Raw genomic sequence first — 23,135 nt, 5'->3', positions numbered from 1 at the left:
GATAGCAGTCGACGAGAGGCGGACAATGCTGGCCTGCATTTGAATTTGAATTGCTCTCCATCACTCCACTTACGTCTTCTTGAAAGTAGGAGGAATGATCATGATTGACTTGTGCCACGAATGGCAACGGTCGACCTCCCCTCCATCGCCCATTTATTTCCCAGCAGAAATTCAAGTAAGCGAATTCACACTCACGACCGAGTAAACCCCTTTGCCCTGCAAAGCACATAGTTCCAGCCAGTGAAGTTGACGTCGAAGGTCGCCTTCCAAGCAAGGGGCACTTAAGGTCAGACCCCTACGATGCAAACAGTGCTTGGCACTCCGTATTTGAATCCGAAAAAGTGAGGAAAAATCATTTCACACTCCAACACTTGGCATTCTACTCGACGCCCACTTCGAAGGATCCATTTGCCCATGCGTGAAAATCAGTAGATCTGAACAGAAACCGGTACTTCTAGAATGCATGGCAGGAAGCAAATCGACTCCCTCGATTAACAAGGTCAGACATTAACAATGTTAACACATATGACAGCAAAAAGGTTCCCTAAAAACCTCTGGCAGTCAAAACAATCGCCATTCTCTCCAAACGAGGCACAGGCCTGCGGATCCCACTTGCACAGCAACTGTTGAGTTGAACTGTTCCATTTTATGAACGATACGAACAAACATATGTGTAGAGCACTTTGTACTTTGCATTTACCAGTAGTTATGAGCTGGAGGTAAATTAATGGACCTCGTAAACCGGGGGACATTTGAACAGGAATGAACAGGGACTTGCTCCATAACTCTAGTCCTAAACAAAGCAGTCATTAGATATTTATGCAGGAAAGGCGGTAGGAAATCGTGTAAAAACAAAATATTCCCCACTAGTTATCACAACAGACAACTCCTTACCGGAATGCATTGCCTAGACTATCAACAAATGGAAGACAGCTATCCGACTTGGTTCTCGCATGAATCAAACCTTCCATATTTCATAAGACAACATCATCTTGTCAACCCAGAATGAGAACACAAGACACTGGCAAAAATGCATATGGCGCACATTATCTTATTATCTCTTTTCCTCTCTTCTATCCGCCGTTCCAAAAGGCAACGGTTGGTCAGACTAGGCGGCTGGATCTCTGATTGTATCCTCCTGCACAGCTCCAGCGCTATAGGAAACATTGTCTGCAAGTAGGCAGGGCTGACTGGCCGTTCTAGACCACCGCCATCGCCATGAAAATGGCAGCCGTTGCAACAGTATTTCCTGCACCGGTGAAGTTGAAACCCATCCTGTGCGACTTTTGCGATGAAGGCAAAAGATGAACAGAAGGCAGAGGGGGAAGAGGAAGAAAACACCAAGGAAGATGACCACAATTGAAAAGATCACCGAGAACGGCAGGGTGGTGCGAATTTGAGATGTGGAAGGAGAAGAGGGAGATGACGAGATTGATGGTGGTGGGAGGGTACAGAACTCCCACTTGTCAACGTCTATGTAACAGAAGGCATGATCACGGAGACTTGCTGGATTGCGACACCAATTGCAGACGGAGCTAAAGACTGGTTGAAAAGCTGGCGAGTAAATGTCTCCATCTGTGCTTGAGTTGACGTCCAGCGCCGCGGCAACGGCGGCTAGGGTAAAGTTGTGGAAGGCGCGTTGAAGAGCGTCCATCTCGCTGGTGTTAGTTGGGGAGATTAAATCCCAACGAATGCATCTGAGGGAAAATAAGGATGAAACCCATTATTTTGTTTGCTCTTCTCCCCGTGGATTCAGGCATAGCTTCATTACTCAAAATCCCATTTAAACCAATGTCATTCAAGCCAAAGCGGGACTATTTGGTTTTACCGTTTGAAATAAACGAATTTCAGGGAGTTTTGAAACGTCCTGCGAAAACCCACATGCTGTAACAGACACAGCCCATTGAATCCTAAAATTCCCATTGTTCTCAAATGGTAGTGTTACCTCCATCCTCTGTCCCCCGATACAGTTCGCATAGAGGTTGAAACTCCACATCCAGCAGAAATGCCACAAGAGATCCGTGGCGTTGCAATGAAGTATCGCTTCAGTTTCATGGATATTTGATAACCGGCACGATTGGCTCGTGAGTGTCTTTCTTGCAGCACCGATCGCATTGTGATGGCTGGCACGGCGGTTGACCAAGGGGAGCGCCAGGTACGACGCTCTAAAGGGCAGAGGGGCTATGCGATACGTCTACTGTTTGTTTAACTCTCGGTTTTGATAAAGGGGCTACTTGGGTGCTTTGTCATTCTACCTGCGTCGGGTGGGCTGGCCTTTCGGGTCATGAGAGTAGCCCCATGCCCTACTCCATGCAGAATATGCATATTCTATCCGAGTATAATGCCCTCATCAGTCTTCAGAGACGCCTCGGAGTGCTGCATGATTCGTTTCCTGATCAATTCCATCATACGATAAGTTATACGTCAACTTGGCGCCCAGGATCATGCAAACGTTCCACGAATCGAAGTGGCTACCATACTGCTGGCTGGGAATATTAGAAACCACCACGGCTAAGGACTTCACAATAATAGTCGGAGATAAATCCGTTTTTAAAAGGTTTAAATCTGTTAAATATTTCACTACTGTACAGTGACTTCTACCGCACTTAGTTCCATTAGCCAAAACCGCTAGCAGATCACTCTGGCCATTCCTTTTTTTTATTTTAACAATATTTTGACAACACATTCGTAGACGTCTCAGCTGTCCATGAGATTTCGCGAGTGAATGCCCAATGCTAAAAAAGGTGATGACCGACGAAACACGAAGGGACTAAGGGAAATGAGATAAGGATGAGAGAGTGTCTCCCTCTCTTCCTCTCCTCTATCCCAGAGTGTAGATCTTCTCACGAGTAGGCTTGATGGCAATGGGAGACATGAGGTCGGGCGTTTTGTGGTAAGAATGAGAGTGGGACTTTCCTCCTACTGATTGACTAGCCCCGGTGGTTTCAGATGCGTCAAGTAGATAAACAGCAGCAGCAGCACTTATTGTTGAGCCTCATGAAAGAACTTTCTAGTTATCAACTCCGTCTGCAGTCAACTGCCAAGACGCACCCACACAGACAAAGCTTAGCCTTCTGATTATGGGGTGTTGCATGATTTGGAAGTGAATTGATCGTTTGGGGACAACCAATCATCGAATGTTGGAACATAAAATCCATTTCTAATCACAAGTCAGTAAGTCAACAAACGATCTAAAATCCACAGTGTATTTTACAGCTTACGTGAAAGAAGTGAGGAACAGAAGCCGCTGTCATCAATTAACACACGACACACAGCATGAGACACTCACTGGCCCAGTAGTGTCTACGCCTCTCCCTCCGCAGTTTATTTAACTGTAAGCCCATTGTTTCATCGTCACCCTCGCTCACCACTACTAAAAGCCGGTCTTGATACGGCAGTCTCCAATCACTTTCCACTGTTCTCGTAAATGAGTAGAGAGTCCTCCCCAACGCGATACCTCTATCTTTAAATGAACCATTACCTGGTCGGTTAGGTAAAACCTATCCTGTGCGAAAGTTACGTCAACACACTTTCTCCGCGTGTTATGCAACAAATTTCAGGGGCAGGCTTGAATCATATCTAGTTCGACTGAAATTATGAGGTGTGGGGAAATTTGTAGGGAGCACAATAAAGAGTACCGTAATGCAAGACGGACAAATAACTAAGCTTTAAAGTGCACAAAAGCAGTCGTGTTACACAAGCTCCTACAAGTTGCAATGCGTCCTACTTCAACGCATATTTTAACTTTTAAAAATAAATCCTGACCTGTGAATTAGGTGGTCACAAGAGTCACAAGTTTGTAAACCTACATAAAAGTCATCATTTTCGGAAGACTGTACCGTTCCCTCGAGGATATAAACACAAACACTGAAATATTTCGCTCGTTCACTTACGCTTTCCCCGATGCCGACTTGGCAAGACGTCCAATGTAATCGTGTTGGTCGGCCGCCAAGTAGCTTTCGTCTGGTTTTGACATAGAAATGGGAAGCTCGACAAGGGGATCGGCCTCGCACAATGGTGACAGACGTCGTGAGCAGTTCACAGTGATCATATCCAACTCATAGCTTGTCATCGAAATAGACTAGAAACGAAAGAATATAGGTTGTATGTGTAAGGCATTCCAACCCTAGGAATAGCTTAAGTGTTAAATGGCCCTAAAAGGTTTACTTTGCTTGCGAAGAATTCAAAGAAGCGACGGATAGCTACGGCGTTCGTTGCCTCTCCAAAGACAATCCCAAGTATAACATCAGCAAAAGGCTAGCTGGTGTAAAGCGATATTCCGAAACGAGGCAGCGAAGTCATATTGGAACGAAGACACAGTGTCAAACTAATGATAGACGGATTACACTCCATCGTCTGTCGCCTGTTTTGCATTACAAGAAATAGGAATAAGTTCCCTCTCATCACGCTGAATTCGCAAAGCACACGTCCCTACAAGAGAGATGATGGTGACGCGATGAACACTCAAAAAGGATTTAGACGTGACATTTGAGTGGCTATATGAATTATTCCTCTTTGTAAGAAGGTAAATGGACACAGAGCCTGAACTGAGCTACATTAATGTGTCTTCGTTTTTTTATCATAATGGAACGCCTCTAATCCGCTCGAAAGTGAATACTCGGAGTTAGCTTAAGGACAAAATTGGTTACAGCGCGGTAGGCTGTCCCCAACACCGTCCATGTGGCAACTTCGTCTGACGCAACAAATAAGGCTCAGGTCTAAATGGAACAGTTAGTTAGCACACACGATCTTGACAGGAAAGGCATCTGTGATTGGTTAAATCTGCAGAGCTTCACCACAGAAGAGCTCAAAAAACCGTCTCGATCACTCCACTTATAAGTTTTGCATCTTGATTAGTACCAGACCGCTCAAAGTCCAGAATAAGGATTGATGTCATCCCAAATAGGCGGCTGGCTAGTATTAAGATGGCGTCAAATGGAAAGGAAGACTATACTTGACCTCCTACAAAGCGATTCACGCAATTGTTAGTAAAATCGGAAGCCCTCTCACGGTAACGGGCATCCACCGTGCTATCATCGCATCTGCTTTCTAGTTAACTTCAATTACTTTGAATACCATTCTAATAGTTGGTATATAGGTACAACCGCAGGAAACACCGAAAACAGTGGCCCGGTGAAGAGGAAGCCTATGCAACAGAAAGGCATTTGGTCTTATTGTCAACACAATTGCGTGGGCACTTTTAACTTTTCATAACTCGAGCTCTAAGGCCAAGGGATAGATTTCTAGCCACGTCACTTACACCTACTCGTCCGCTGACCCTTTTATGGCTATAGTGAGGTCATTGGCAAAGATAAACACCCTATAGCGTATTCAGGGGTAATGCGATAGATGCAGCACAAACAGAGTAACCCTAATGCATAACTGCGTAGTACGCGAATTTAGAAAAAAAAATAAAAGTGAATGATGGCCTCGATGAAAACTATAACAGCGTTACACATACGCAACGCCGTAATTCCCATTTCTACCTGGCGTCATATATTTGTGACGCACCAAGTCGCGCGTCAGAAACGGATTAAGGTTAAAACGGCAAAAAATTTGGCGGATTTTCCCGACGAGGATGGGAATAATTCCACTTCTGGGATGAGCAGTCGGTTTAGCCAGTTTAAGAGTGCGGTGGTTAATCTGCTTCCGGGACGTCGGTAGCGGATGCCTCAGCCTTCAGTGATCTTGCACTCACCTTTGCAAAAGCAAAGCACATGTCCGTGGCCGAATTCACGACATCGACTGGCTGAGAGGACCAGCGCGTGTGAGTCACTGGAAGCCCGTTGGCCCACCGCCACGATGATTCATCACGCGCCCGGAGTTTCAAGCCAATCCAGTGTGGAACTGACTCCCATGGTAGCATACCTTAAGGAAGAAAGCGCAAATGAGTAGTTCCGTCAGGCCATCTGCTGGGATATTTTAGTCAGGAGCCCCGCAAGTGATACGAGAAATCGAGTTGGCAATAGTGCCATTTGAAGATGGGTGACTGAAAAAACGTAAAGTAGGTGTTTGTCACCGACTGGCAGTATACAATCACTGGTGAAGCTGATTGGATCTGGTACTACTCAAAGCTTTGGCTTAAAAAGTACTGTCAGCTACATTAAAGTCATTTTGGCGACAGTGGGCAAAGTATTGAACCAGCGAGGGCTAGCGGTAGTTGAATGACAAATTAGTTTCGCCACAATGCGAGCGCCCAACGTTGATGATGAGCATTCTTTTCCGCACTATCTTAGCATGTTGGATAATCTTATTCAACAGATGGAAAAAGACCACCACAGCCGGGAAGTGGTGTCCTATTGCGACATTGGCAGACATTACTTCTGCTTCTTCAACAAATAAAGGTATGCTTATCCTGGGACCAGAAGTATCCTAGGCCAAGAATTAGAGCAATTCAAAATGAACGCAAAGCCACACTGCTTCCAGAAGTTAAAAGAGAACGAGTTCTTCTTACCAGTGGCGGTGTAATCAGAAGGAAGGTGGGCGCGCATCCACGCAACGGTGAAGGGAGTTGTTAGAGCCGCCAATCTCGCTCCAGCAGCGGTTTGGGCACACATTGCCGTGGCCTCCTCGTAGGACCCCATCCACTCCCCCATAAATCGATAACAGTGGTCACCTGGAGTTCAAGAGAGCAACAGCATTCCCAAAAAGTTGCCACATTTAATCTAGTAACTTGTGAGAAGCGAGACCGGAGTTTAGACTACTAGTTTGACACAACCGATATTCAGTATTTCACGTTGCTTAATCTCTCCGTTGACTCCTGGACTAGCCCCTACCGATGGAGACGATGCTTCATCTCCAGAGTGCTTCAAAATAGCAAAGTTACTCTCTCGACATGCTACTGAAATAGAATCCATCAGCGAAGGAAAATGTACTAATGTAAGGATCATTTCAACCGCAGAACAATACTCCAAAGTAACAAAAACCTTCCACCATTACATTAATTAAACAGCGATTATCTAATGAAGGCACGATTAAAACCTAGGTGATTCAAAGCAATCGAGCCTTCTTACTATTATGCTAATAAAAAGGTATCCTAACTCAATTCAGTAGCTTACTCAGTCGTGCTTTGAAGTGACTCAACTTTCCATCGGTTATACTACTGAGATAGCACCTAACAATGGGGAAACGAGGTGGTTCTGAGGTGGTATCAATGCATTACCAAAGTAACGATGCTTACCAGTGGCAGCATTGTGAGTAGCATATCCCTTGGGGCAGACTGAGGTGGAAGATTTTGTCGTCAAACGGGTCGGTGAGGGCTCGAACGAGCAGACAAATGGGAGACTCTCGTTGCAGCCGATGTCGAAAGTGAGACTCGCAAAGTGTTCTGTGTCGGGAACACCCGTAATAGAAACGCACAGCGGACCCCCGGCTGACGAGGCCAGCGGCTATTAAATTCAGAAATTAGGTGTTTGGATAGCCTTGCAGGTGGTTTATGTCTGCCCTCACTGAACAGCTGATGATAATCTTACAAAGGGCGTTCGACTCCAACCAAAATTCTTGATTTTAAACCTACAAAGAATGCCATCACGGTACTATATACAATATTGAGTATCAGGTGCACCCTATTACCAGTCTGCTGCCAATGTACATGCCGTAAGCCGGTCCAGACACCATGACTCAATAGGACAGGCTATGATAGTAATATTGACTGTGTGTATGCACGCAACACTGTGTAGTTATGGGAAAAGTATCTTGTCAACGAGAAGACGCGAAACCCGGAGCGATGGGGTAGCACCTGGTATAGAAAACCGCAGTCACAACATGGGATCAACATGAAAAAGACGCTCGCAATTCTGCCTCTCCCTCTCAAAGATGTTGATAGTGGTGGGCCCCAGTCACCGGTCCTAGCCTTCTTAAACACAGCCACCCTTATATCTATAGGTTTTCTGTCTGCCATAATGCGGGGGAGACCTCCAATATGCCACATCTTCGCTAAGCGTTTTGATCTCTCTCCAGTCGGCTATTGTGGGGCCACAACTGGTACCATAAACTGCATAAATATTAGCAATTGGTAACTGTATTGATATTCTTAAGCATTATGAAAAGTATAACAGAGTACAAAAGTTGGATTAATTAGTCCAAATTTTTTTTCTTATTAGTCATGAAACAACAATCCAATGAAACCACACTTTTCCCAACATTTCTATGAAAAATAAATGAAATTCTGTTAAAACCTTTGATCACCTCAGCTTTCTCCCGACCACAATTGTAGTTAACCGACAAAGAGAACATGCCGCCATATATGTGTGACGCAAGCTTCAAGCACAAGAATCGAGATCTCGCCAATGAGTGACGCTGGTAACGTGCATGCCAACTTAGGGGCGTCATCGCTGATTCCACCAAGAACCGAGGATCACGCTTAGATTCCAAACTAGCACAATTCCAAAAAACTAACCACTATAGCGCTCGACAGACGATAATGCGGATAGAAAATGCTTACGATACAATAGAGTATCCTTTTGGACTACAATATAGTCTTGTTAACTTCAGTAATATTTTAAGCAGTCCTTACTCGGTTGAGCTCATGCGCAATGTAGCAGGGCACCCGCTCATCAACGGAATGGAAAGTGTGGCGATAGTGGAAGAGACCGACCCAATGATAGCGTCGCCAAATCACCTCCAGTCGGTCGTAAATTGCTGATCCGCGTCCGTAGAACCCGGGGGAGGCTGGCATCCGCGGCAGACGTGACAATTGGCTAGCCACAAACACTGAAGTAACATCACTACATACGTCAATCTTGGGAATAAGTGAACTAAAAGTGGACCAAGACCAAGATGGTGCTACCATGCTACTATTCTGGCAACCCTTCTGTGCACATTACTGCCGAAATTGTACGCTAGATAATGACTTCAAGGATAGCTCGGACACCACGATGGTATCAGTGATAGGCCGATATTCAAAAATTGTAACGATCCCGATTGCAATGTCTGAATATTACATCATGAAAAAGGCGTCTTTAATGAGTAGCTGAACTTGCAGAGGTTTAAAGCGGTATAGCTATCAAAATTGTATCGAATTTCAGCGACAACTTCAGTATTAAGTACTGTCTACTTGCCACCAATGGAGTGAAAACAGGTTTAAAAGAATCGAAACAGTCCTTAAGGGGATGCTCACACCATTGTTAGGAGAGCAGTGTTATATGACTGTGATATGAGATTGACATAAAGAATGCGTTTACTGTAAAACATCGACCAGACTACAGCATTAATTCCCAAATGGATGCCTCTCTGACGCATTTCGCCCAACAGAAGACGTGACATCAAGAAATACCACCTCGACCAACTACCTTATATCGTATCATCTTCATTTGTTAGTTATGATTCATTGGAGACCCTGTGACAGCTGAAGTAGAAGAGTGACTAAGAGAGGCACCACAGAAGATGTATTGGGAGGAGGGGAAAGGTCAAAGAGTATAGTAATTTTCTAACTATGTTTGAACACGCAAGCATTTTCAGTCTTGCATAAGCCGACTATCACTTCAATGATGTGGTCTGCGCTACTATTGATAAGACTATTTGTGGATAAATACACATTGCACTGTCTTTGAGGCTACGAAAATGGGCATTTCCTGAGTAAGTACCATCGTTCCGAGTAAATACCTTCCTTCACAGCTGTGAAAGGATGAATAAGGTAGTAAGACCGGAGACAAGGCAAGGATTAAAATATAGCTCTTAACTCGTTCAAATTGACTCCTTCGTCGAAAGGTGTGGTATGAACAATCCATCAAAATCCATGGCAGAGAGTCTGAATACGGCGTGTGATTCAAATTTAAATGCTACTATCGAAATCTTGGATTTAGCCTCCACTGTGGATGGATGACCACTCTACTCATGTCAAAAAAGTAGCGTGGACGTACGCTGATCAGCCTCTGAGCGGAAGATAGCCAGGCCGGCTTTGCCGTTGCGAGAGTACGGCGAACCGATGTCGTGACAGTGGGCCTGCGCCTCCGCAAATGTCATGAATTTGTCATGGAACGTCTATGAGCAAATTCAATCCAATTTAAATTATCGTATTACCAACTGGTACCTAACTTTAGGTAATTATATTGGGAGACGATATCTGTAATATTTTTCGTCAAACTTTCATAATTGTTTGGGTGTTGTAGAGGCTAAGCGTCACTACTTCTAGACCACGGTTATCACTTTTTAAAAGGAATTTTAATGAATATAGAGCGAAATCTAAACTCACTCGAAAGCATTGACCATTAAAATAGGTAAATCCTGGCACAACACAGTCAACATTAGGGTCATGGATGAAACCAGTCTCAACAGAAGGACCGGCGTTTCGTGATTTTGACGAGATGAGACAACTTGGGATGTCAAAGTGGTCAACACCACCTTCTGTCTCGCTATCAGGAGCTAAAGTCGCTTGACAAATATAGCCCAGATCGAGGGTACACCTCAGGGGGTACCAGTAGCCTGAAGGCGAATGGACCTATCTTTTATCCTCAATAGAGGTTTTTTCATTTAGCTCACAGAGCATGGTAAAACTAACCTGAAAGCAGATGCAATGCAATACAGGTACCGTAATCAAAGAAATAGCCAGAACTGTCGGAGAAAAATGATTGATTTTGGCGGGTGCGATTATCGTAAAATGTAGGATTTCCAGTGGAACCATCAGTCCAATTGTTCCAGAAGAGTTTGTCCTCCGACTTTGAAAGTCCAAGCCAAATGAACTCGGAGGGTCTCAGCATATGCGCAGGTAGATTATTTGTTCCATCCTATTTATGGAATACAATGTCGCTGCCACTCAAACGCATGGGCGAAAATGCTTTGGTTAGAGAGGCTTACCCATATTCCCACCGTAAAGGCGTTCTGTTGAAGCAGAGCAATGACATCGTCAGAGGTTTCCTTGTTCGGTAAACTTGCCAAATTACCTCGCCAACGAACTTTTTGATCTCCGCCCAAGGCGACTGCTCTACAGGCGCGTTCAGCTGCTCTCCAATCGTGACCGTGGGATCGAGCTCCACCGAGGACTACGCGATAACAGACCACGGACCCATTGTTTCGGTGATGAGGGAAGTAGTCCTCTGGACACATTGGTCTGTGAGTTTTTTCATTCGATAAATCCAGTGAGCGCCCAAAAGCAAATCACTGATTCACTAGAAGTAGCAGCTTACTCAGACTCACGCACGGGGGGACCGATGGTAGTGGTATGATTTTGAGGTTTTATAGGAATGCTGCAAAGGGTTAGGCGAGGAGCGCTTTGTCCTTTGCATTGGCGCAAAACCCACCATCCTGAGCCTGGCTGGATTGCCAAACAGAGTCCGTCTCTGGAGACTGGGTGTTGCAGAAATGATGGCTTGAGCCGGTTAAATCCCTCAGTAACGGACCCATCAAGCCTGTAAAAAATGAAGTTCATCACTCAATTCTCACTTTAGTGAGATTAGCAGTAGAGTGATCTTATAGGCAAACATACCAGGTGATTGTTAATGGTGAGGTTGTATTTACGATTCCACCAATGAGTACCTCGTCATCTAGAAATAAATTTACGCCATGAAATGATTTTACATATCTTTTGTGTCATCTAAAAACAAATTTCCTACGGTATTCAAGCATCGTCGAGGCTACGTGGGTAGAGTACTCATGAGTCTGATTTTGCAGGACAGTATAAGCCTTTTTAGGATAAGGAAAAGGAGATAAAAGTTTGCATAACTTGTAGAATTCCTGGATGATTAACTAATGAATCGGGAGGCTATCAGTGCGTAAATATAAACGGAGATTTTAAAGTAAATTAAAAGGCTTTTTAAAGTGTACTCGGTTCAGTACCAACATCCAAGGCGCACGAAAACCACGCAATGTAGGTGTAAATGGGGGTACAGGAAGTACCGATTACACAAACCCACCTTGACAAGGACGACTGGCCCAAATTCAAATCACCTTTAGCTCTTTTGGGTGCATTTGAGTAACTTCATAATTAAAGCACACTACTATTTTGCTACGCCTTTTAGCGAAGTTTGTTACTATTTAAGACATTAGTTAAGCGGAAAATTGTATTAAGGTAATTAAATTGGCAGTGTTTATGTTATTCTACCGAGTTTTTATCAAAAAACTCATGGAATCATCTTAGACAAAATATGTGTGAGGTCAAACAATCTAAAGCACCTCATTTTCGCTCTGTATTAAGTTGGGGGACTTGAAGCCTCTACACCATCACAATGATGGAAGAAAACCTTCTTTATGATCATATAACGTAAATCTGAGGATATACGGCGGATGACACAACACTAATGACAGCTCAAAATCACAAGAAATAATTGCCAACAAGAGTACTATTAGTTATGGAGATTCGGTAGTCTGAGGAATAGCATTATAATTACTTTACTCTTGGATCCAAACTAGTCAGGTAGGCGGTAGTATACCAGTGAATTTAACATTGAATTGAAAACTGCAGCTGAAAGACAGCAATATTATTTTGAAAAACTTGTGGTCCAAAGCGGTATTGTTGGATGTAAGGACTATTTCAGCTGCTTAGAACCAGCTGTGGCCAGGGCAATAGGGTGAATAAGAAATAGAATTTATGACAAAAATCCGTACCAGAACGGAGATTGGAAGGTAATAGCCAAGCGGCAAAAGCATCCAATTCTGGCGTCTTCAAACTTGCCGGTACCGAGTCACCCTCGCAGTCTCTCATGACTGCAAAGCACTTGTCACCAAATGCATGCCATTCCACACTTTCACCACTACCCTCACCATCAGGACAGCTTCCAGGATATGACGGCTCTGGAGTGGCACAAAAGGCCGTCACCAAGGTAGCGTCTTCTTCCTCCTCCGCTTCTTCATCATCATCACCCACGCAAGGCATTACGAGGAAAGGCGAGGTGGAGGTGAAATTGACGTGTACTTGAAGGCAGAAGGTTTCTGATTGATTGGATGGTGGAATGAGAAAAGCCGGATGAGAGCGATGGATGGCCGCTGTGAGCCAGGGCGTCACAGAGGAGGTTCTTGGAAACTCTAATCGATCCTGATTTAAAAACGAATAAATAAGTTTTCAGTAGCATTTAAACAATAGTTTTTAGGAGTAGCTATATCACATACCTGGGTGTTTGTGACCTCAACCCCAATCCAAGCGCGGGTTGACACGGATGCATTAGCTAGACGATCTACGAGGAATATCAGTTCTAGAGGGTTACGTGGCAGAGCAACTGCAGCATCACCGCATAACTCCTTTGCCTCATCGAATCCAAGTTCCATAGGAAAGCTTGGAAGAAGACGATAGCACGTGCCCAAGTAGCAAATCTGGCCAGCTGCATTATTTTCCTTAGTCCAGGCGGGTTGAGCACCCTCAAGGCGGATAGTGGAGTTCAGGGACGACACAGAATTCAATGGGACCTCACAACCGAAGCCTATCCGTGTTTTGTCGCAATCAGAGTGATCCCAGGCTCCCACACGAAGGTTTGCGGTCGAGAGAAATGCACACCCTTGCTTGGAACTTATCTGAAAAACGTATTTTAAGCAACGCGTACATTGAGGTGTTAAACTTGTGCGCAAGGCATGTCAAATTTTGTGGCACTTTTGGTACAAGTGTCCAATTTTGACAATTTAAGTGAGTGAAACATGTCACGAATATTGTGTCCATAATCATGCTACTTTTCATTATTTAGTGATAGGTGAAAATAAGTAAGAACACATTTGGATAACATCAGAAATGCCGAGTAAAAGTAATATATTTGTTGTCAACTTATTTCTCCACGATGCAAATGATCTTGTTTTCTGACTCTGTAATGTCATGGCTCAAATTCCCCGATTAAAAAATCCCTAATAATTTACAAATCAACCAATCAATGTCAACGTTTTTTCCCCATTAAGTGCCATCTAAGGTACAAGATCTCATACAAAAATGTCGAACAGTTAAACCTGATTGAGGTATTGATGTTTATCTTTCACAGTTTTGCAAAACTGTTAACAATATACACACAAAAGAAAAACGGAGTTTTGTCAATTCCAATACCGCCCAAAAGTAATATGTCAGTAAATATGGAGAGTCCAATTTCTTTTATAGAACTTCTTCGATAATTTTAAAAGTATAAACTGCAGAATCAGTCAAAACGGTTGTTCAAAATATCACCCATATAGGTTCTCTCCTACCTTAACTTTAGGACGTCACACATGTGTGACACGTGTCCCTCATCAGTTTGTGATAAGTGGTTGCGCCAAATCGTATCATTAATGGATTAAATAGATATAGAATGTTTTTAATTTGACAGAAATAATATTTTTTGGCATTTTTGGCACACCAAAGCAAAGCTCCTAACCACGGTGTCCGATTTTCCTCTAAGGCTGAAAACATGCGTGCTAACATGGCACCATTAAAGATAAACCCCAGTTTTGTAAAAAGAAAGCAGTCATAACATTACCTTTGCGATATAGAGGCATAGATAAATATAAATAAACCCCCAGTTTTGTCCATAAATAGGGCAAACACCTTCCAACGTGGCCACATCCTGAGGCTTAGGTGCAAAGGAATAGGACATCTATTGAAGGCTGGGACATTAATCGTTCTAATACACACGACAAATCACTACGTCACCGCTGATACAAGAAGCGTTTAACATTAGAATGCTGATGAATGCTGGCAATCCACTCCTCGTTGATTAAACGGTGGTACCGAACGACCGGGGTATTCAAAATTAACCTGTTTTCATTGCAACGAAGGGCGGTTTAAAGGTTCGAGATATCGTCTACCTGACACAGAGCCCTTGGAAATGGATGGCTTACTACTTAGCTGGTGAGGGTTAACCAGTAAAATCACTTCCGTGCAATTTTACATCCAAAGTGGATCAAAGACGATGGCGGCAGAATGTGCGAAAAACAAGTAGTGAATCTGAGATTTCGACGCACCTGCTCAGCACATATCGGTGGGACTTAGAAGGATGCCTTGTCGAAGTGAAAAAAAGAAAACCCTTTTTGAATGACAGTCTGATATAAACGGCAAGCAATGCAGCAGTAGATCCACCTTAAGACAAATTTCTAACAAAGTAGTAAAAAATGAAACAGACTACTCCTTCTCGCCAATAAAACTTTTCCGGAAAAGTTGCAAATCAAAACAGTCGGTTACGCTTTTCCTGTACCACGCCAAAATGACTTTGGAACACAATTATTGCGTCCCCTGCCAACTCTGCGCTGGCATGCCCGTGCTACTGCAACTGGGGTAAAGTTGCGCGTTTTTTGTGCCCAACGGAGTAAAATCCCGTAGGCAACAAAAATTGACTCACGAAGTGAAAGCGTGAATCGCAAAGAGTAGGTCTATGACGTCTAGTCATTCTTTTCCTTCCAAACGCATTGCATAATAATTCGTTAATTACGAAAGGAGTTTGAAAAAATGCCGAATTTTTAAGCAATAATATACCCTTTTGGTTGTAAACCAAATCACTGTGGTTTTTTGCGTGAATGTGAATTAGCCCTATTTTAAGGGGATCATCTCACTGGACTGTAATAGGTCGGTTGTTTATTTAACCCCCGGTTTTGATAAAGGAGCCGCTTTGGTGCTCCGCCGCTGTCCCTTCGCCAAGGGCTCTGACCCCTTGAGCCTTGCCGGTAGACCCAATCCCCTTTTGTATGTTGAAAATGCATATTCTATCCGAGTATTATGCCTTCTCTCGTCTTTAGAGAAGTCTCGGGGCGCTATATTGACGGTAGCGGAAAGTGAGCCTGATTTTTACCGCCGGGTGCTAAACCTTTGCGCAGCAAAAGCGGAAACACTGCGGAGGTGTAGATCGGTGACAATCCCTAACAGAAGGGCTAAAAGTGCCATCTACCTTCGACAACTACCCCTTCCCTGCGGTTTGCAGGAAGGCCATTAACAATTGGTGCGGCACTAGCCGTGAACCAACTGGAAAGGTTTGTTACGGAGCTGTCTGCTGTTCCTGTACAAAAATAGCAATTATGTGAACTCGAGATACCTCCTCCACTTCTCTATCAGCTTGATGGAGCTCAGATAGATATGGCTGGCCAGCACTAAAGAGAGAACAAATTGGCAAGGAGAAATAAGCACGAAACCTTATCTCACGAAATTATGCTGAACTACGTCCTATGTTTTATGACTCCGCATTCAGACCATCGGTCCTAGGACTAGCGATGGATATGCGTGTTGGCCAGCACAATCCCCCATACCCCAATCGAGTATCCATACAGGGTAAAACGCCAGATCCAGTGGAAAAGTCAAGAGGAATCGGAGACGATGCAGTCAAGTTCCTCCTCACTTGAATGGAAATTCGATGACTGACACGGCTTGCACGAGGACGTTTTCCTTATAGTACCGAGTGCGATGTGATGGCGAACGCGTAAGGTTGACCTTAGAAGCATCGAGGACGATGCTCAAAAGAGGAGAGGAGCAATGCAATACGCTAATTGCTTACCTAACTCTCGATTTTGGTAACCAGCCACCTCCTTCGGACGATCTGGCCACTAGGCCATATCAGTAGATTCAAGTCCCACCGCACGTCGACAATACACCTTCAGGTCGAGTTTTATGCTTCTCTCGTCTGCAAAGAAGTCTAGGAGCACTACAAGATTTTACTGCTAACTAAATTCTATTTGTAAAGAAATCATTCTAAAAAAATACGTTTTATTGGGGAATGCTATTTCCTTCATGAGATAAATGCAGCTGCGCAGACAGCGAAAGCAATACACGAGTCGGTATTTTGTGTGAGAAGTTTTCTTCAAGTAGCTTACGTTAATCTCGATGGCTAGTCGGATTTCATGTGGAAGGACTCAGCTGAGACCAAGTTGACATATGGTAAGAAAGTATTGTAGAGGCCAATATATCCATCTGAGGATTTGGCTCAGTTAGAATTCAGTACTCATCGGACTACTCGAGGGATTCCATTTGTTGATGTGTCAAAAAGATGTACGTTGGAAGGAGAATCACTTTAAATGCTGCTACTTCTCGATACCACGACATCAAGGTGTATGTTTAATTGTGAAAATCACGCTACATTGCGTGAAAGTTGGATATTACTTTAATTGTGAATATTAGAAATTACAACCTGTCGATTTGTGCAACAAGTTTGAAGGCACTCGACTGATAAAATTTGAAATTAAGTAGTGGTTCATAATTTTTAAAGACAAATCAAAGCAAGAATAGTTTAAGCGTACTTCATTTGCCAAAAAAGATTGGCTTTTGGCTTTCTCTCCATCGGTAATAATTCGAGAGGGCTTCAAGTCAAACAGAGACACAAAATATATCTCCTTTTTCCGCACAGAGTCTCCTGCTACATCTGATAGAACCGCACACCTATCTTTAAGATTAAATAATTCCTGGATTTCGCAGTTGACGTGCGGAAGGATTTGCCAGTATGGTTAAGGTCACCTGAAACAGACTGCTTCCTTCACCTCCTTATCGGCGATGCAATCTGTCCTCATACCATGTATGCACCAAATTTCCAAAATTGCAAAGGTTTATGCTGCATTCATAACCCCAAATCGCCTTGTACAGCTTTGCCCCATCACGGGTGACTGGGTGGCCAGTATCAGATAGACCGACCGAATTATCACAGAAACGACTGCTGTCACATGAATTGAAGACCCAGGCAATCACTACGACCCATATGCAGACACCTGACGGAGAGATAGACTTAAGAGCGTCTCAGAAATTGTCACATCCAAACCACTCAAATGTTCTACTGCTGAGCAGCTTGGCGGCTGAGTGCTATCACCTCTACCGTACAAATTGCGCTTATGGTCAGCTCTAGATACTCGTCAGCATTCGCGAGTTTGGAGTTCACCCCTCCTTGCTGGAATCATCCTTTGTTCATCAATAAACAAAGCTGCACACATGCATACAGCCACCAGCACCATTTGCCATCACGTCATTTTGATTAATGAAGTAGACCGGACGAGCCCGTGCCATTGGCGTCGGTTACCGGTGCCTGCGATAGGCAAGTGGGCTCGCCTCTCTTTATCTACTGATGACGACCTAACTTGAATGGTCCTCGTATTTTGGATCCTGAGCAACATCATAGATTTATATGACCATTCAATCTAATGCAATTATGAGCAACAGGACTTTAGTTTAAATTCCATCTTTTCCAACTGTGAGACACAGTTGCTTGGACGACACCAGCCCTTACTAAAAAAACCCTAGCCACCGGGTCTGATCATGGGATAACAATTAATCATAGCCCGACTAGTTTAATTCTTTAATGTGCTCATTTACTCTACTCAATCCATCCTGTCAAATTCACATCCTTTTACATATACCTATCACATGTGTGATATGTGCAAGATTCTGTAAGAAAACGGGTCGTCACATATATGTGACGCAGTTGGTGAACAGCTCAAGGTCGTTTAAAACAAAGTGATCGAACAATTCATTTCAAAACTTCTCAACGTAGTAGCTAAATTTCATTGGCAAACTATCCACTTCTTTCGACAATGGGAGAATGAGTTATGCCGGTGATTATGACTTTTCGACCAAAAAAAATTTCCACAAACGACCTTTGGTGAGGAGCAATTTTTGAGGACATCCTTTCTATGCAAATATTTGAGTCTTTTAAAGCTTATGTTACATTTCCTTGACTTTATTTTGTAAAGTGGAGGAAAAATATCACCTTAACTCGGTGACAACCTCTATGTTACTATTTTACCTCAATATTACTTGACAAAACAGCACACTTCTCATGTTTTCTAATCTGACATATGGAGAGTGTATGTGGACTTAGGCTGGAAATAGGTGTACCTTGAATGCAGAAGGACGAGTACTTGTGTCTGTGTGCCTAGTCAAGTCTTGTTTTAATTTGACATAATATGAATCAGACTTATAGTACTGCAACGCCGTACCCGTGTTGGTTTCCACAATTCCAAACACACCCGCGCCATTGAATAAATGTCCGATTTCCTGTGGAAAGCTCCTACGAATTATAACTCGCAATCCTTTCTTAAGGAGACACAAATTTTCCACCGGTTCCACTTTTTTACAACGTTTGGCCTCGCGGTGCCGACAACCTAGCACAATTATGGAGGTGAGGTGGTACGTGACGTAGGACTGTGGTGACCGCGTTTTGACAACACAAAATTCTTTTCCCATTACTAGTCAGTCACCGTCTTGCGACGCCTAGTGGCTTCCGCAGCTTTCCCTTTCCAGCTAATTTAGTTGTAAACTATTTATTTCATTGTCATTTCACGCCCAACATTCCTACGTCAGTCTCCAACCTTTTCAATCACTCCCCACTGTTCTTAAGATCCCCCTCAACGTGATCCTTTCCCTTTAAAAAAACCGCTACCCAGATCAATTTGTTGAAGCCTTTCTTGTGTGAAAAGTTGCACCACCGCACCTTCTCCAAGTGCTATACAAAAATTTCAGCAGAGGCTTCCTCGCCTTTGCAAGCGGGTCGAACTTGTTTCGCAAAGGGGACAAACTTGAATCACCTAGAGCCGAGAATCACAAACCAAGTTCCAGAAAGTCAAAGCAGTGATTTACAGCCAACATCGGATAAACTCCTCCGGCTACACAGTAAAACAGTTATAGACTTCAACGCTTATCAATACCTTCAGGAGTGGCTTGCGTGATACATCATAAAAATTCATCAACCAAATGTCGATTTCCCGTCAAAATAGACAAAAATTTCTCACCTCTAAGTAGCTGAACGCATCGGGTGCCCAATTGGAATAGTTTGGGGTCCTGTTTGAAGTAATCCACTTGTAGGAAGAACGGTCCATTGAATAGGCTGCACTGCTTTGAAGTCCAATCCACACCGGCCAGGCAACAAGTGATATTACAACGTTCAGAGAGTCTAAAGGCCAAAAAAGTGAACGATCAGAAATGGATATACATGCCTAAAATTCAAGGGGCCTGAGAGGTGGGCAGGACTTTCAGGCGTTGATACATGCTTTTGAGATCAAGGAGTGTCAACCAAGGCACATTTAAACGGACCGCCTGTAACACAGCAGGAATTCAAAGCCGAAAGCCTATGAAAGTTTTAAATCTCTACTGGAAAAAAATAGTGATAATAATACAGCATCACTATAGGAATTTAGCTATGGCAGCTTAAACGTGCGCTTTTTTAGTCCGTTTCTCAGATTTACTTGAGTCTTTACGAGCTGTTTCACTTCCTCAATTATCATCATGGGCGTTGATGGTCTTGTCCAAAACTGAAGCCGTCTTACGAGGGGGGAGGGAGGAGGAAGTGTGTCTTCTTAGATGGTAATCATAAAATTCTGACCTCATTAAGGATGATTGGCTAGAAAACCTAATGTGTGTTAATGGCATAAAAACAGTTCTACGATCGGGTGTAGGGTGCTTCAAGAAAAAGTTTGGGAAGTGCGACGATTATCATGGCTACAAATTAACCAATCCCATTCAAAAGTGATTTTACATTGTTTAAATAAATGTCAAGGTAAGGTTAATTTAGAGTAAACACAACCTAGAACTGGAGAAGGTGGCGAAAAGGGGGATGAGAGGAGGAGGAGGAGTGGGAGAGCGAGTCAGAATATCAGTAGTAATTGGCCGTGTCTGAGAGCATCATATAACTACCTCTGTCTGACAATTCGACTATCCATGCAATAATGTTCAAGAGTTATCATCCTAGACAGAAATTATTGCGCAAAATCGCGCTAAAGTGAGACAAATGGGTTTTTTTTACATGCTGAGTATTGTGGATGCGAAATGTTACGAAGGATCATTCATCTCCATTGGCATAGGCGCTCACTACTATGAGGATGAAGCTATCTACAGCGAAGTTGTCTGAGGACAGAGCTGTGGGTGTCCAGCTATTCACGCCCACAACCACGGGCACTTCTTAGGGGTGCAGCATTCCAGATTCTCTGTTCTTTTCCTCTTCTACCGAAAGGATTATGCTTCGGAAAGGCAGCGATTTATAGCAAGGGTTACACCAGAGGCTTGATTCACCTTAATTTTAGAATATTCTGCGCCACCCCAGTAAATATTTACACCCAGAAAGTGGCAGGACCGTTAGTAAGGCGTAAATTTATCCAATTCGGTGATGCTCCAAGGCACCAGTCGGTGTAGGCAGTTGCCACGCTACAAATCACGTGCTCCGACTACTGCACAGAAGGGCTCCTTCCTGGTCAGCAGGAGGTAAGAAGCTGTCTAAACCATCACAAATTGTAACTTGGAGCTAACAATACTTCACCTTGGTGTCATCTCAGGTCTATTTTTTTTTGGAAAAAAAAGAGGAAGAATCGCCCACCTGAATGGCACTTCTAAAATCACTGGTATGTTAAATGCTACAATATAACCGATCCAGTTTTACCAAAACCACGATGTAGATGATCCTCTACTGAAATTCAACACCTTATGAGTACTTCAAAGTAGTCTCTGTGTTAGGGGAGACTTTGTTCTTGTACTTCAGTCTCTGAGTTCCACCAATGGCTTACAGCTTGGTGAATCTACAGGGGAGCTGCGTTGCCCTACCCGACCTGTTTCTCCGTGGATCTCTAATTCAATCCTTTTAAGCTTGACAGTGTATCATGAGCAAGTAAATAAGAGGCAGAAGGGAAGTAGATTTGGGAGATGCAGACTCCATTCAGTCGTTGGCGTGGTCCTATGTCATCACTGTACGGAACTTCACGGTGCATTTAACCAACACCTGGAATACAGCTTCCACCCAGAAAGGTTTGCCCAAGTCCAAACCGGTCCGCGAAAAGACGTTTTGCTATCCTATATGCGTAAACTTTGCAATGAATGATCGTGCTGTGTTTATCAATCGCACGGGCAACTTCGCTACACCATAGGTAACTATACCTCCATTTTAAGGACCGACAGTGACAGGCCAGCTGAATTGTCACAGAGTCGACCGCTGTCCTGTGAATTAGGGACGCAGAATACCGTCACGACATATAGATCCACAGGCACAAAGCCAGGCAGACGTAAGACGGTCTGCAAATTGTTAATGTTCAAATCATCTAAATGTCCGCCTGCTGACCAGCCTGACGGCTGCCGCCATTATTTTGCAAACTGCAGTGGGTTTAAATTTCACCCCTCCGTCTTGCTGTACATAGGCTTTGTTCGTCATTACCCACAACTGCGCACACAGCCACTACCACCGATGACCATAACGTGGTCTTGATTAACAGACTGGGCTGGGCCGGACTGGACTGGCCTGGCTCACTACATTACCGTCGGCTGTCGGTGCCCTCGATATGGCGCACAATACCCCCGCGGTGTAAAATTAGAGTCTCCGATTTAACTTGAATGACCGAGGCAACAATTCCACAATCACGGTTGTTCAATACGAGGATTCATTGATACAGTTCCTTTTCAATAAGTTAAATACCCTATTCAAATACCTCAGAAAATAATGTGGGCTAAATTGGCAAATCCTGCAGTTTAGTTCACAAAGGTGCCGCAAATTTTTGGCAGAAATTCGTCTTTACAGGGGACCAATCCAAAGGAAAGGCGCCGTCTTCTTCCTTCCTCGCGAACTTCACTCTATTTCAATTAGGCAGTGGATAAATAGGAATTTTGTTAATTTCCTCTTTGAACAGAGGTAGCAGTTGTTGCCTCTTGTTCCAAATTGTGAGGATTCGTTTGTGCCGTAAAGGAAAAGTGAGACATCTCAGTCGCCTTACTTTTTGCTCTACTAATGCAGACTTCTGACACGTTTTCATGATTTTCCGATGTGTCATTATTTTCTCTATTCTACGAGAACCAAAAGTAGCGTCTTTTCAACATGTCATCCACCAGCGTCACATATATGTGACGGACTGATCATCTTACCCAAACACGCACATATGCGAACATTTTTAATCAGATGAAGATGAATTGGGTTGGAAAGGGGAAAAATAGATTACGCTTAATGAAACATCAGGACAGGAGAACATTTGTCCCATGATGGGCGATTTGCCTCTGAGCCAGGGCTTGGTAGCGAGGGTGGTACAACACCCCCTTCTTGGCTTTGTCAACTTTTCCCAACCCAAATACTGCATCAGTCGACTGATGGAGGAAATATGAAAAGCGTTAAAAGGTGTTTTCCGCCAGCATTATTTTCTCGAAGAATTGAACTTTTGCCTAACTCGAAAGGGTTATTTTTAGGCGAAACAGAAAAGCGAATGGCGGGACTGTCTTCTGAGATTTACGCAACAAGACTTTCCTGGGGAGTTAAGCTTATTTTCCACTCACGATTTACTTTTAGCAATCAAATTCTACAACCGTAATAACGATAAAATCTCCC

At 43.6% G+C, this 23,135-nt stretch overlaps 1 protein-coding gene across 1 annotated transcript; it reads right to left on the bottom strand. All coding sequences in view use genetic code 11, as the record gives it.

Moving 5' to 3' along the window:
* Positions 1–1,108: 1,108 nt before the first annotated feature.
* On the bottom strand, positions 1,109–15,266 carry EGR_07089 (Macrophage mannose receptor; the record flags this gene model as incomplete). Its single annotated transcript, XM_024496338.1, has 15 exons — positions 1,109–1,697; positions 3,894–4,081; positions 5,699–5,868; positions 6,455–6,616; positions 7,181–7,388; positions 8,516–8,712; positions 9,861–9,981; positions 10,193–10,224; positions 10,499–10,724; positions 10,795–11,047; positions 11,124–11,345; positions 11,423–11,480; positions 12,541–12,967; positions 13,042–13,440; positions 15,219–15,266. 15 exons carry the CDS (start codon positions 15,264–15,266, stop codon positions 1,109–1,111), a joined length of 3,300 nt encoding a protein of 1,099 aa, XP_024349265.1.
* Positions 15,267–23,135: the final 7,869 nt, after the last annotated feature.

This window comes from Echinococcus granulosus (genome assembly GCF_000524195.1).
Source record: "Echinococcus granulosus chromosome Unknown EG_S00069, whole genome shotgun sequence".
Taxonomy (NCBI): domain Eukaryota; kingdom Metazoa; phylum Platyhelminthes; class Cestoda; order Cyclophyllidea; family Taeniidae; genus Echinococcus; species Echinococcus granulosus.
The sequence above is the reverse complement of the archived record's forward strand: the minus strand, read 5'-3'. Positions and strand labels throughout refer to the sequence as shown.